The sequence below is a fragment of the Neopsephotus bourkii genome, unplaced genomic scaffold (genome assembly GCF_033783945.1).
Source record: "Neopsephotus bourkii isolate Nb327-2 ecotype Australia unplaced genomic scaffold, CSIRO-AGI_Nbou_v1 NB_1036, whole genome shotgun sequence".
Taxonomy (NCBI): domain Eukaryota; kingdom Metazoa; phylum Chordata; class Aves; order Psittaciformes; family Psittacidae; genus Neopsephotus; species Neopsephotus bourkii.
Genome location: NW_026901525.1, coordinates 553,714 through 566,753, shown reverse-complemented (window position 1 = coordinate 566,753; position 13,040 = coordinate 553,714). Strand labels below are relative to the sequence as shown.

The 13,040-nt window shown below is 54.6% G+C and overlaps 1 protein-coding gene across 1 annotated transcript; it reads right to left on the bottom strand.

The window, feature by feature from the left end:
* Positions 1-3,848: 3,848 nt before the first annotated feature.
* On the bottom strand, positions 3,849-12,761 carry SNRNP40 (small nuclear ribonucleoprotein U5 subunit 40). The gene is made up of 10 exons (XM_061360599.1): positions 12,530-12,761; positions 11,532-11,661; positions 10,446-10,539; positions 9,676-9,841; positions 9,148-9,270; positions 8,068-8,188; positions 7,096-7,178; positions 6,621-6,682; positions 5,110-5,213; positions 3,849-4,272 (listed from the first exon to the last, which is right to left on the bottom strand). Exons 1-10 carry the CDS (start codon positions 12,752-12,754, stop codon positions 4,223-4,225), a joined length of 1,158 nt encoding a protein of 385 aa, XP_061216583.1. The 5' UTR covers positions 12,755-12,761; the 3' UTR covers positions 3,849-4,222.
* Between the last annotated feature and the right edge of the window lie 279 nt (positions 12,762-13,040).

The window sequence follows — 13,040 nt, the reverse complement described above, 5'->3', positions numbered from 1 at the left end:
GGGGGCGCGCCGGGCAGGGCGGGACGCGGCCGCCGGAACAACGCCAGACGCGCTCCCCAGCGGGGCCCGGCGGGAGGAGCGGCCGGGAGGGGCGGAGGCCAGGCCGGGCACGCTGCGTCCGCGACGAGCCCTTAGCGGCTTCCGGGGGCGCCGGGAGGCGCGGAGCGTTCGCTCGCGGTAGCGCTCGCCTCCCCTTAGCCCGATATTGGCCTTTTTAACGGCAGATTTCTATGCTATTATGTCCCAGGTGGGGATGGGTTAAACCCCGGCGATGCGAATGCAAAGGGGCTGCTGGCCTTTTTAACGGCAGATTTCTATTCTCTTACTTCCCAGGTGGGGATGGGTTAAACCCAGGCGATGCTGAGCTGCTGCCCTCCCCTTTCCCTCGGCCCTGCGGCCCTTGGGCGGTGCCTGGACCCGCAGCACGGGGACCCCGCAGCCGCCTCCTTTAAGGTGGTGGTGCCGGGGCAGCAGCGGGGCTCGAAGGGAGGGGAAGCCCCCGAGCATCTTCCCCCTGCAGAGCACCGGCACCCGCGGCTCCAGGGCTGGGAGCATCCAAGGGGCATCATCCCCCTGGGCTGTGGTCGTGAAGGGCTTAAACCCAGCAGAGCTGACAGGGTCCGGCCCCAAAACACCACCCACCCTGCTCGCCTTTGTTCTGCTTTCACAGCGCAGCTTCAAGGGGATGGGAGAGCGCACATCCTCCAAGGAACAGCTGGGATGCTGCTTTAGGAACCTCCTGCTGAAATGCCACCGGCACAAGGACTCCGGAACACTTTGCTGCTTTTCCCTTCCATGATTTCTTAATCCTCAGCTCTGGTTTGTATAAGGAAGCATCTCCTAAACCAGCCCCATGCGCTGCTAGGTGTCAGAGCTGCTCTGCACTGGATCCGAGGGGCTGCAAACCTTACAGGTACATCAGAATCATAGAATAGTTTGGGTTGGAAAGGACCTTAAGATCACCCAGTTCCAACCCCCTGCCATGGGCAGGGACACCTCACACTAAACCAGGTCACCCAAGGCCTCGTCCAACCTGGCCTTGAACACTGCCAGGGATGGAGCATTCACAACCTCCCTGGGCAACCCATTCCAGTGCCTCAGCACCCTCGCAGGAAAGAATTTCCTCCTTATATCCAATCTAAACTTCCAAGGGCCCATCCCATCCCCATGGGCTGCTGGGACTGGGAGCTTTTCCTTCATCCTCCATAGTAGGAATTTCCCTCCCTCCCTGTATGTGGCCTCCATGTATGCAAGAAACATGCAGGGGGGTCACCAAGTGATGCTCTGAAGCAAGGGGCCTGCAGAGGTGGTTGCACCCAGGCTGAACCATCACTGTTTGACACACAGGGGCCTTCTACCCTATCCCCAGACCCTCACCGAGAGCCTGAGTGAGATCCCATCATCCTCACCCCATGAGGTGTCCTGTGCTCCTGCAGGTTATCTGGATGCATAAGGGCCCAGCATTGAGCTTGTGGGTTCCTCTGGGATTTAAGCACAGCAGAAACCCAAAGCAAAGGGCCTGGTTTCACCCCATGGGTCAAAACAAGGCCCAAGCACCCCACAGCATCTCCTTGGCAACGGCCAAATCTGCTCAGCTCAGCTTGCATGGCTGGCTCCTAAAAATGCCAGGAAAAGGCAAAAAGCCCTGATGTAAACCCACAAAACCCAATCCAATGGCTCCCGAGCAGGTGGAGCTTCCTGAGGAATCAATTGGAGATGAGAAAAGGTCAATAGAACGTGTCAAGTGCTTCCCTAGAAGGCGAGGAGAGGACTTCATCTATGTTGTGGGTGGGAAATGCACCCACCTTTGGCTTTTGTTCCTTTTTCTATTGCAAGAAAGCACCTCAATGACCCTTACTGCTCCCTACAACTGCCTGACAGGAGGATGGAGCCAGAGGGGCTGGGCTCTGCTCCCAAGGGACAAGGGATGGGACAAGAGGAAACGGCCTCAAGCTGCACCAGGGCAGGTTTAGATGGAGATTAGTGATGGGGACCCCAAACCTGGGCATCAGGCTCCTGCCAGCGCAGCCATCATCTGCCCTCACCCATCACCTCTGCTGCTGGCCTTCACCCTGACTCCATCCTCCTCCTCCTCACCTCACCTGGACCAGCCCCAACACACAGCAACACCGAGCCCATGGGACCCCTCGTGTCACCCCATGGGGGGCATCCTCCAGCTCCCAGCCCCAGGAGAAGGATCACAATGGAGCAAAGCAGCAAAGACCCCTCTATTTAACCGATTCCTCCCCGATTTTAACCTCATGAGCCCCCAGGCTGCAAATTCCTTGGATTGCTGTTAATGAATCCCTGTTCCTCTGGCCCATGTTGAATTGATGGAGAAATTAAAATGCATTCACACCATTCTCCCTCCGTTGTCGTCTTATCTGGGTGTCTCGCGAGCAGCCTGGCACATTGCAGAGCCCATCAGCACTGAGCCTTTGTAGCTCACAAAATTCATAATTAACCAAAAACTTCTATTCACTTGTTCATGTAATTTAATTAGTTTCCTATTAAATAGACACTAAAGTATCCTCTATTTCCCAGCAGAGCAAATAATTGTTTTCTATCCTCTTAGAAGTTATCGCTTGCTTATTGTATCATAATTCATTAGGAGTCTCTGAGCAGCGGGGGGGCAAGGACTGGAGGAAGGACAGGGAGGTAATGAAAGGGGGTGGCAGGGCCAGGGGTGCCCTTGGCTGAGCCAGGACCTCCCAGTGATGTCCCTGTTGTGCCCAACACCCAGCACAGGATCAGCCCACTCTGGGTACAACATCCCCATCCAGCCCTGTCTCCTCATGATGCTGAAGGGTCAAGGATGGGGATGGGGATGCAGCGGGTCCCTGCCAGCTCTCCATTCCCCATGGGAAGCAGCAGGCAGGAAAGCTCAGAGCAGCTCTATCGCACTGAGGCCGTTTCTCTGGATCCCAGGAAGGATTCAATTTACAGTGGAAATCTCTCAAGCAAAGACCTCCCTTGGAGGAATGAACCTGTTTAAGAAAACAACTGGCTCTGTGCTTGGATTATGCCTTGAATACTTTGCTGCTGTGATGTCCTGGAGCTGGCATGGCTCCGGTGTGGGATGGGAGCCAAGAGGGGCCCAAGGCAGGGACTGGGAACCTTGGGACTGGGAACTGGTGGGAAAAGCAGCCCCAAATCCCCCAGAGCTGTGCTACCTGGTACAGAGCATCACCCTGACCCCAAGGCCTGGTGCTGGCCCTGACAGTCTGGGGGGCTGTGAGTACATGGGGGTACACATGGGTACATGTATGCATGGGCACATGCACGGGAGTGTGCATGGATACATGCATGTATGTGTGTGCTTGTGTATGCATGTATTTGTGCTGGGCTGCACCCCCAGAGCGTGAGGGAGGGGATCCTGCCCCTCTGCTGTGCTCTGGGGAGACCCCCCCTGCAGCCCTGATCCAGCTCTGGGGCAGCAGCACAAGAGGGACCTGGAGCTGTTGGAGTGAGGCCAGAGGAGGCCATGGAGATGCTGCAGGGCTGGAACAGCTCTGCTCTGGAGCCAGGCTGAGAGAGCTGGGCTGGGGCAGCCTGGAGAAGAGAAGGCTCCTGAAGGGGAGACCTTAGAGCAGCTCCAGTGCCTAAAGGGGCTGCAGGAAACCTGGAGAGGGGCTTGGGACAAGGGCCTGTAGGGACAGGCCAAGGGGAATGGCTTGAACCTGCCCGAGGGGAGACTGAGCTGAGCTCTTAGGCAGAAGCTCTTCCCTGTGAGGGTCCCTTCCAATCCGAATCACGCTGTGCTTCTATGGAGTTAACATCCGTGGTTTCCCTGCTTGATTTAGTGTTGGACATTGAAGAGTAAACCAGAACAAGTCCCACACACAGAGTTCTTGTAAAAAGCCATCTATTTCAGTTTTCACTGTATAAAAAACCCAAGAGAAATGCACAAGGAATATACAAACCACATGTGGACCTTGAACAACTTTTACCAATTTCAAGTGATCTGGGGAAGGGTTTTATCATCTGTGGTACAGCCAAAACCAAATTCCTTTCAATCCTTACTTTTCCTTCCTCCCCACAGGAGGGAGGTTGGAAGGAAGCTGTACAGTGACATTACAGCCTGAGGAGGGCAGTTTGTCACATTGAGCTGCTTCAACGTTTTCCCAGTGCCATCAGTGTGAGGGGGTCTGGCATCAGCAAGAGGCAAAGTCAATCCCACCTCTGTAAACCAAGGATCATGGATCCCATCTCCTTGTTGGCTTCACTGGATCTCCCCCATGTACAGCCTTTTGTCACTGGATGCTGAGAGAACTGAAAGAGAGATGAGAAAAGGGGGATGTTAAACAACAGTTTGGGATCTCCACAAAACACAGAGTTGGAATTGACCTTATTTCACTTGCTGCTTGTGAGCTATAAAGCCAAATTGCATTTGCTCCCCAAAACCACCCTGTGGAATTGCTCCCCTGACCACTGCACACCATGGTGGCCATTCGCCTAGCCCCAGACAGGCATAACCACACACTGCCTGCAAGGTCTGAGCAGGAAAGCAGTAGAGAGAGGTGTATGAATACGCTGGCAGTGCTCTGGAGCATCCCAAGGGGTTGTGTTCACAGCCTGGATGCTGCTGGGGCCCTGCAGGCCGCTAGAGGGCACAGGCTGCCCAGGGAAGCCTCGATGGCGGTGGTAGTGATCCAGAGCAGGGTGAAGAAGGCAGCTGGAGCCCAGCTCCAACGCACCACCTCCACCTCGAAAAGGCTCTTTAGGGGATTCAATACACAAGAATAAGCCAGAAGCATCACTCTTGACACTGACAACGGCTTCATGTGAGCCCAGGAGAGGTTTGGTTGTGTCTATGTGAACTCACAACACTGCTGTGTGTCGCTGAGCACAGAATCACAGACTGGGTTGGGTTGGAAGGGAGCTTAAAGCAAGGTGCTCTAGTGGAAGGTGTCCCTGCCCGTGCAGGGGGTTGGAAATGGATGAGTTTTAAGGTCCCTCCCAACACAAACCAGTCTGGGATTCCATGAAATCTGTGGGATACTCAGGGCTCTGGGCCAGAAGCAATTGTGGGGTCACTTCCCAGAGGATAAGCAGTTCAAGCAGCCCTCAAACTATTGGCCCTTCTGACTTCAGGTGGAGAGCACTTACTGATGGGTTCCTCTGGATGGAAGGCCAGCTCGTTCACTGAGCCAGCGTGGCCTGGCAGCTTGTACAGAATCCTCCTGGATGTGGTGTCCCACACGTACACAAACCTACAAGAGAGGCATTGAGTGCATTGAGGAGGGAAAGCAACTGCCCCCCTCCAATGGCTCACCCCTGCACTGGCTCAGCACCCAGCCTGACACAGATCCAGCTCCTGGTGTGGAAACCTCCAGGGCAGGTTTAGATGGAGCCGAGGAACAATTCCTGCCCCAGAGGGTGCTCAGGCATTGGAACAGGCTGCCCAGGGCAGGGCTGCAGGCACCGTCCCTGCAAGTGTTCACACAGCGTGGAGACGAGGCCTCAGTGCCATGGGTTAGGGGTGGCCTTGGCAGTGCTGGGAACGGTTGGACTGGATGAGCTTAAAGGGCTTTCCCAACGCAGTTGGTTCTGTGGTTCTAACCACTGAGAAGTTATTCTGTACATGGACAAATGACCCATTCATTTAACCTTGCTTTGCTTTCCCAGCAGAAACTCCTCAAAACCAAACTGAAAAGCTCAGAGATGGCAGGATTTGCACAGGCTTGTCTAAGCTGCCTGGGACCTGGCTGCCTGCTCTTGCCCATGGAACAGCACCACAGAGCTGCTGTCAGACCTCAGAGCTACACCAGCATCTGCAGGACTAACCCAATGGCCTAGTGATCGGAGGGACACAGGCGTCCCTCCACCATGTGCTGCAAAGGAGTCACAGCTCAGCCACTTGCTGTGACAGCTGCCCCACTATATCTGGCCAGTGAGAGCTAAAGTTCTCCCTCTCCTCTATCAGAAACTCATTAATCTGGCGATTACTGCTCCAAGTCCTGGCCTCCAGCCTGCAGGAATTCCTGTCTCCGTGGCACTGAGGGTGCGTCTGGATTTGCTCCAGTGGCAGTTGGTATCCTTCACAGTGACCTTCAGTGTCTGGCATGGACCCTCTGCTGGCTTCCTCCCTCTGCCCCTTCCACTCCTCAGCTGCTTCAGTTTACAGAATCTCTCATTGTAAAGCCCACTATGTCCTAATTTACACAGGTCTTTAGTTCTTGTTATTCATGAATTAAAGGATCAAGAGTGATCCTTGGAACACCACTGGTGCCTCCTGCAAGCTGCCACACAGCAACTTACCCACTTAATGTGGTCCTCAGCAGTATAACCCCCACACTACACACACTTCCCAGACTCCCTGCGTCCTGAAGAGTCTCACAAGCACCTGCTAGGACAACCACATGGGTCCTAGTCCAACATCAACCATGCTCCTGTCATCTGCTGGTCCTGAGGTGGGATCCCGTGGTTGAACACAAGCAGTAATGCAGATCTCTTGTCAGCTTTTGACAATAAGCTTTTACAACTATATGGTGCTCCTCCACTGCCACAAAGGCAACAGAAACACATCACTGTAGTAACCAGGGCAGCCAACGTGATCCAACTCGTTCCAGGAGTGCGTGGATTCATGGTTAATAACAGGGAAGGCAGCAGCAACTCACCTGTCAGCTGAGCCCCCCGCGATTTTACTCCCATCCGGGGACCAAGAGCACCTCAGAAGGTTCTAAAATGAAAGAACAAGCACAGATCTGTTGGCAAAGGCAGATTTAGTCTTCCCCTTCTACTCGAGTTAAGATCACCACGAGACTTTCAACATCACGAGCACCACTTTAATGATCCCGAGGAGATGGTAATTACAGATTTTGGTTTATGGCTGGCACCATCCAGAGCCTTGTTATTTCACACCAAGTAGGTAGTAAATGTAGAAAATACTTAATTTACAGCTAATTACAGTGAAGTGAGCAAAGAAATCTGGAAACTGCAGCTTTAATTGGAATCCCACTTTGTGCATTCATCTTTCTTTGAGTTCTTATTAAAGCCTTTCCGTTTGAAACTTGAACTGTAGAAACAATTTGGAGAGCAGTTAACAGCAGCAGCACTTCACAAACACCCCGATCTGCTCTGCAGGACACTCACCTTCTCAAAGTTGTGCACGTTGCCCTGGAAGATCTTCACACATCTCTCCTTAGGGGCGAAGGGCCGCACGTCCCAGATGCGAACTGCAACACAGAGCTCACAGTCAGGTGGCAGAGGGCAGCTTCAGGAATGCTTCTTTCCCTAAGACATGCTGCTCATGAGCAAAGCTCCTTGGTCTCTCCATAAAATCCCAGCCTAGTTTGGGTTGGAAAGGAGCTTAAAGCTCATCCAGCTCCAACCCCTGCCACGGGCAGGGACCCCTTCCACTGGAGCAGCTTGCTCCAAGCCCCTGTGTCCAACCTGGCCTTGAGCACTGCCAGGGATGGGGCAGCCACAGCTTCTCTGGGCACCCTGTGCCAGCGCCTCAGCACCCTCACAGGGAAGTTTTAACAAGTATCTCCCCAGAAGCAAAGGGAAAGCAGGTTTCCCCCTGCAGAAAGCGCTGGTGTGAAAGGTAAAACACAGACATTTACAATCACACCAAGACCCCACCAAAAGGAGGAGAAAAATCCAAGCCAGGCCTTACATAAATGAGGCACCATCTCTACATGAACCTTCTCTTTGTTCTAACACTCCATGACCACAGTGCTGAGCAGCTTCACTGAACACCCCCCAGGAGACAAGTTTGGAATCTGCTGTCATTCCCACTGCAGGGAAAGAGCCAAACCTCCCTGACAAGAGCCAGGCTGAGGCTGTGTTCAACTGTCTGTGCAAACAACGTGTGCCACAGTGTGTCCTCCCTGCCCTCTGGAGCCATGACAAACCCTACACCGCAGCTGCTCCCTCCCTGCAAAGGACACGACTGTCACTGCTGTAACAAGAAATCCAGCTTTATCTCTGGAGCCAGACTCCCTTCAGCTTATCCCCACAGCTGGATCTTGTGCTTCTGCATCACACAAGTTGAGCTGTTCCTAAACGTGGTGCAAGAGAGCAGCCCTTGGCTGCTGTGCCCTCAGAGCAGGTAGGATGCACCTGTGTTGTCCATGGCGTTGGAGAGCAGGTAGGAGCCTTCGGAGCTCAGGCTGAGGCCTGTCACTGAGTCTGCATGTCCTCTCATCGTGTAAGTGAGCTTGTTCTGGCGCAGGTCCCACACCTGCACACACAACAGAACCAGAGTTTAGCAACAAGACAAGCCAGGACTGTTGGAACTGATGGTTCCAAAGTGTTTCACGCAGGTACTGATCACAGCAAGCATCAGCTTTTGATTCCAGTTGGGGAGGTCTGAATGGCTAAAATAAGAGACTAGAATTTATGTGTGTATTAGGAAAAGTGGAATTTGCCCCTTAGAACATGTTCAGTCACCAAGGAGTTTAATGTCAACAGCCCCACACATGCAGGAACCCCTCTCCATCTGGCTAGAGCTCCCCCATCTCCCAGATTCCACTGACTGAAGGCACAAAGCAGTTGTTTAATCCCCCAAATTCCACTGTTCTCTCCCAAAGCAGAGCAGTGGGAACAGTTCTCCTGCTGATGCCACAGTGATGGCTCTGTAACAAGCACATGCTCTCCCCACCTAGGTGAGATTGGAGCCCGAGGATAAAGGGCCAGGAAGATGGATTAAATGATGCAGTATCAGAAGAATCTCAGTCACCAGCTGAATGAAACCCTGACCTGGCTCTTAAATAAGAACTTTCCACACTAGCAGGTGACAAAGCGAGCTGCAAACTAGAGCAGAGGTCATAGAGTGTGGATGCGTCACCACATTTCCTTTAGTTTACCTCATATATGGCTCTAGAGGCTCTGGGACAGGCACAGGCTGCCAGAGGAGCAGCATTCCATGTCTGCTCCAGCGGGTGACAGCAGCACTGGGACGCCTGGCCAGGAATGCCAGGGCTGCCCAGGCTGTCACATGGCAAAGAGCCCTGGAGCAACTCCCTCAGAGCTTATTGGCCCTAAAACAACAGCGAGGTCAGACACAGGAGGTCCACGTGGCTCTTGTGACTGTAAAATTAACCAACAGGCTTCCACATTTGACCTTGAGGAGTGGAAGATGGGATGGGATGGAAAAGGTGTGCGTGGCTGGAAAAGCACGCAAGGATAAGGGTGTTCTACCTTAATGTCGTTGTCGATGCCTCCGGATATGATCTGATCACTGGTGTCATTGAACGTCACAGCCAGGACCTGGTACGTGTTCTGGAATGTCTGGACAGCAGCTTTTTTCCTGATATCCCACAGCTGAAAAGACACAGCACTTGTAATAGGAGGTGCACAGAGGTATTTAATGACAAAATAACATGCAGTTGCATGGATGCAGAGAACCACAGAATGGTTTGGGTTGGAAAGGAACTTAAGATCACCCAGTTCCTAGCCCCTGCCACACCTGGCAGAGGCTCAGAGTGCTCTCCTGAAATTCCCTCTTTAGGTCTCAGTAGGTCTCTATAACCCCCTGAGAATGACAGTAATAAAGGAGCAATCAAACTTGATTTCAATGTCTTAATTTCCCAAGACTAAATTATTACCTAATGGAATGAGAACAGTGATGAAAGTCTCGATTTAACCTACTTAAATAGGAAAACCCCCCAAATTCTTTCAGAGATGCCATCTTTCAGCCCAGACTATCTGCTGCCACCACACACTGACCTTCACTGTGCCATCATCACTGCCTGTGCAGACGAGCTGGGGCCCTCGCCTCGCTGGGTAGCAGGAGTTCACAAAGGATGTGTGGCCCTTCAGCCTCTTCACCCTCTCTCCAGTCTCACTGTCCCACACAGCCACTGTTTTGTCTGTGGACGCTGAGAAGAGCATGCTGCAAAGGAGAGTCACGGTGAGGATCCCAATTTCAGGAACACTTCTCCCCTCCCACCTTTTTAACTCTCAAGTTGTGCGATCAAAGGTGGGAATAGGCCATGGAGAAGCATCTCCTCCATACACCAAGACAAAGGTGGTGTTTCAGAAGAGGTTGACTGGTGGTGGGGCAGCTACACTGAAGGCACCCCCATTTCTAGATACATACATTGGTTTTCTGCTTTCTCTAACACTACCTGGAAGGAAAACTGAGTGGTAATGGCTCAGATGCAACAGTAGAATGGTCTTTTAAGCTAACAAATATCCTCTGAATACCAAGACTGGATTTTCAGGCTCACACAAATAACTCACTCATGTTCTTTCCCTCCCCAGTGCCTCCCAAATGACCAACATTAACTTTCCTTTGCTCCTCCAGACCAAAATCAAGGGTACTAGTGATGACTTTGCTCAAGCCCAAGCCAGCACCATTCTTTCTCTGGGAAAGCCACACCACAAGCATTGGCCGTATGAGGAACAAGCAGGGGATGGTGGTGGGACTCCAGCCAGCAGAAAGCACCTTTAGAAAGGGCTGTGACTGAGGCCAAGTGCCACCAGCACCAGCTTACCTGCCATCAGTGTTGTAGTGCAGCTCCATGACCGCCCCGCTGTGTCCCTTCAGGGTGGCGTAGTTATCACAGTCTCCATAGACATTCCACAGCACTGGGGGAAAGGGAGGGAAATGGGAAGAACAGGGAACATGGAAACACCTCCTGCTGCAAAGGGCTGGTTTCCAGGAATTCAGCAAAAGGAGCTCTGTATCAGCACCACAATCAGCACCACCAGGGATGAACAGCAACAAAGAGGCATTGTGTGAGTCCCAGGAGGACAGAACTGGCTTGAGCTGATTCAGGGGTTTAGATCAAGCTGAATTTATGAAGAAAATCATCTTCATCTCAGCAACCCACAGCATTAAAGGCTGTGTTTCTGCAGGGTGCTGCAGGCACAGACTGGGGCACACCAGGCTATGAGCCCCATCTGAGTGTCCTGGGATAGAGGATCCTAGAATAGCTTGGGTTGGAAGGGGATTTCGAAGCTCATCCAGTTCCAACTGACTGCCATGGCAAGGAACATCTTCAATGAGATCAGGTTACCCAGAACCACATCCAGCCTGGCCCTGAAAGGCTCCAACTTGTGCCAGTGTTTTACCACCCTCATTGTAAAGCTTTCTTTGCATCCAGCCTGAATCCCCCCTCTGTTAGTTTAAACCCATCATCCCTCATCCTATCACAACAGGCCCTGCTAAGAAGTCTCTCCCCATCTTTCTTATAGGCCTTTTAACAACCAGAAGGCCACAATAAGGCCTTCCTGGAGCCTTCTCCAGGCTGCCCCAGCCCAGCTCTCTCAGCCTGGCTCCAGAGCAGAGCTGCTCCAGCCCTCGCAGCATCTCCATGGCCTCCTCTGGCCTCGCTCCAGCAGCTCCACGTCCCTCTTGTGCTGCTGCCCCAGAGCTGGATCAGGGCTGCAGGGGGGTCTCCCCAGAGCACAGCAGAGGGGCAGGATCCCCTCCCTGAGCTGCTGCATGGTTCCTTTCTCACACCCCTAAGGTGAAGCTCAGGACCCAGTAAGACGAGGGCTCCACTCCAGCAGCCTGATGTACAAGCCCCAATCCCACAGAACCAGCGCTGGCTGGGACCCCGGTGCCTGGTACTCACAGATGAGCCTGTCGAAGCCAGCAGAGGCGAGTGTGTTGCCATTGGGGTGGAACTTGCAGCAGTAAACCTCCCCCTCGTGCCCTGAGAGCAGCATGATGGGTGCCTGCAGCGAGGAGCAGCGCGGGGGACCCTGTGGAGGCAATGGGGAAAGGGTGAAAAGAGTAAGAATCATGAAACCACCGAGTCAACTGCACTGGAAAAGCCCTTTAAGCTCATCCAGTCCAACCATTCCCCAGCACTGCCAAGGCCACCCCTAACCCATGGCACTGAGGCCTCGTCTCCACGCTGCGTGAACACTTGCAGGGCCGGTGCCTGCAGCCCTGCCCTGGGCAGCCTGTTCCAATGCCTGAGCACCCTCTGGGGCAGGAATTGTTCCTCAGCTCCATCTAAACCTGCCCTGGTGCAGCTTGAGGCCGGTTCCTCTGGTCCCATCCCTTGTTCCTTGGGAGCAGAGCCCAGCCCCTCCTGGCTCCATCCTCCTGTCAGGCAGTTGTAGGCAGCCATCAGGTCCCCCCTGAGCCTTCTCTTCTCCAGACTGAATCCCCCAGGTCCCTCAGCCCTTCCCCATCACACTTGTGCTCCAAACCCTGCACCAGCTCTGTTGCCCTTCTCCAGCCCCGCTCCAGCCCCTCAGTGTCTCTCTTGCAGTGAGGGGCCCAGAACTGAACACAGGATCCGAGGTGTGGCCTCACCACTGCCCAGTGCAGGAGCACAGTCCCTGCCCTGGCCCTGCTGCTGCACTGCTGCTGATCCAGGCCAGGATGCTGGGGGCTTCCTGGGCACAAGCTGCTCATGCCCAGCCCCACAGCTCCAGCCCCTTCCCCATGCGCAGTTTGCAGCCGCTCTTCCCAGCCCTGCAGCTCTGCACCATCCCCGGGGCACGGCCGGGCCCACACCTCGCACCCAACCCCAATATCGCCCCACGCGCACCTCCCCTCCCTCAGGGGCCTTTCCCCTCCGTTACCCCCTCACGGCCCCCGCACCCCCTCACGCCGTACCGCCTGCAGCAGGGCCCCGGGCGGGGGCTGTCCGCCGCCGCCCCCCGCGCCCGGCGGCCCCGGCAGCTCATGGCGGGGCCTCTTGGCCGGCACGGGCACGATCGGGAGGTCGGCACCGGGCGGGGGGGAGGCCCCGGGGGCGGTGCCGGGGGGCGCGATGGGGCCCGGAGCGGGGCCGGGCCCGGGGCCGCCGGCCGGGACCTTCCGCTTCTGCTGCTCGATCATTGCCGTCCGGTGCGCGCCCGCCCGCCCCGCTATTGGTCAGCCGCGCCGCGTCCTGCCGCGCTGATTGGTGGAAAGCGGCAGGATGTCCCGCCCCAACCTCAGGCTTGCATCCGGCGCGCAGGTGACGTCAGAGAGGCGCGGAGGGCCGGGAGGTGTTCCACGCACGGACTGGCTGATGGGGATGGCACCGCCTAACACGGGTAACGCTGAGTGGATAAAAGCTGACACCCGGCAGCATTGAGCCTGGTGATTGGAAGAATGGGAGGTGTTTCAAAGTGAAGGGGGT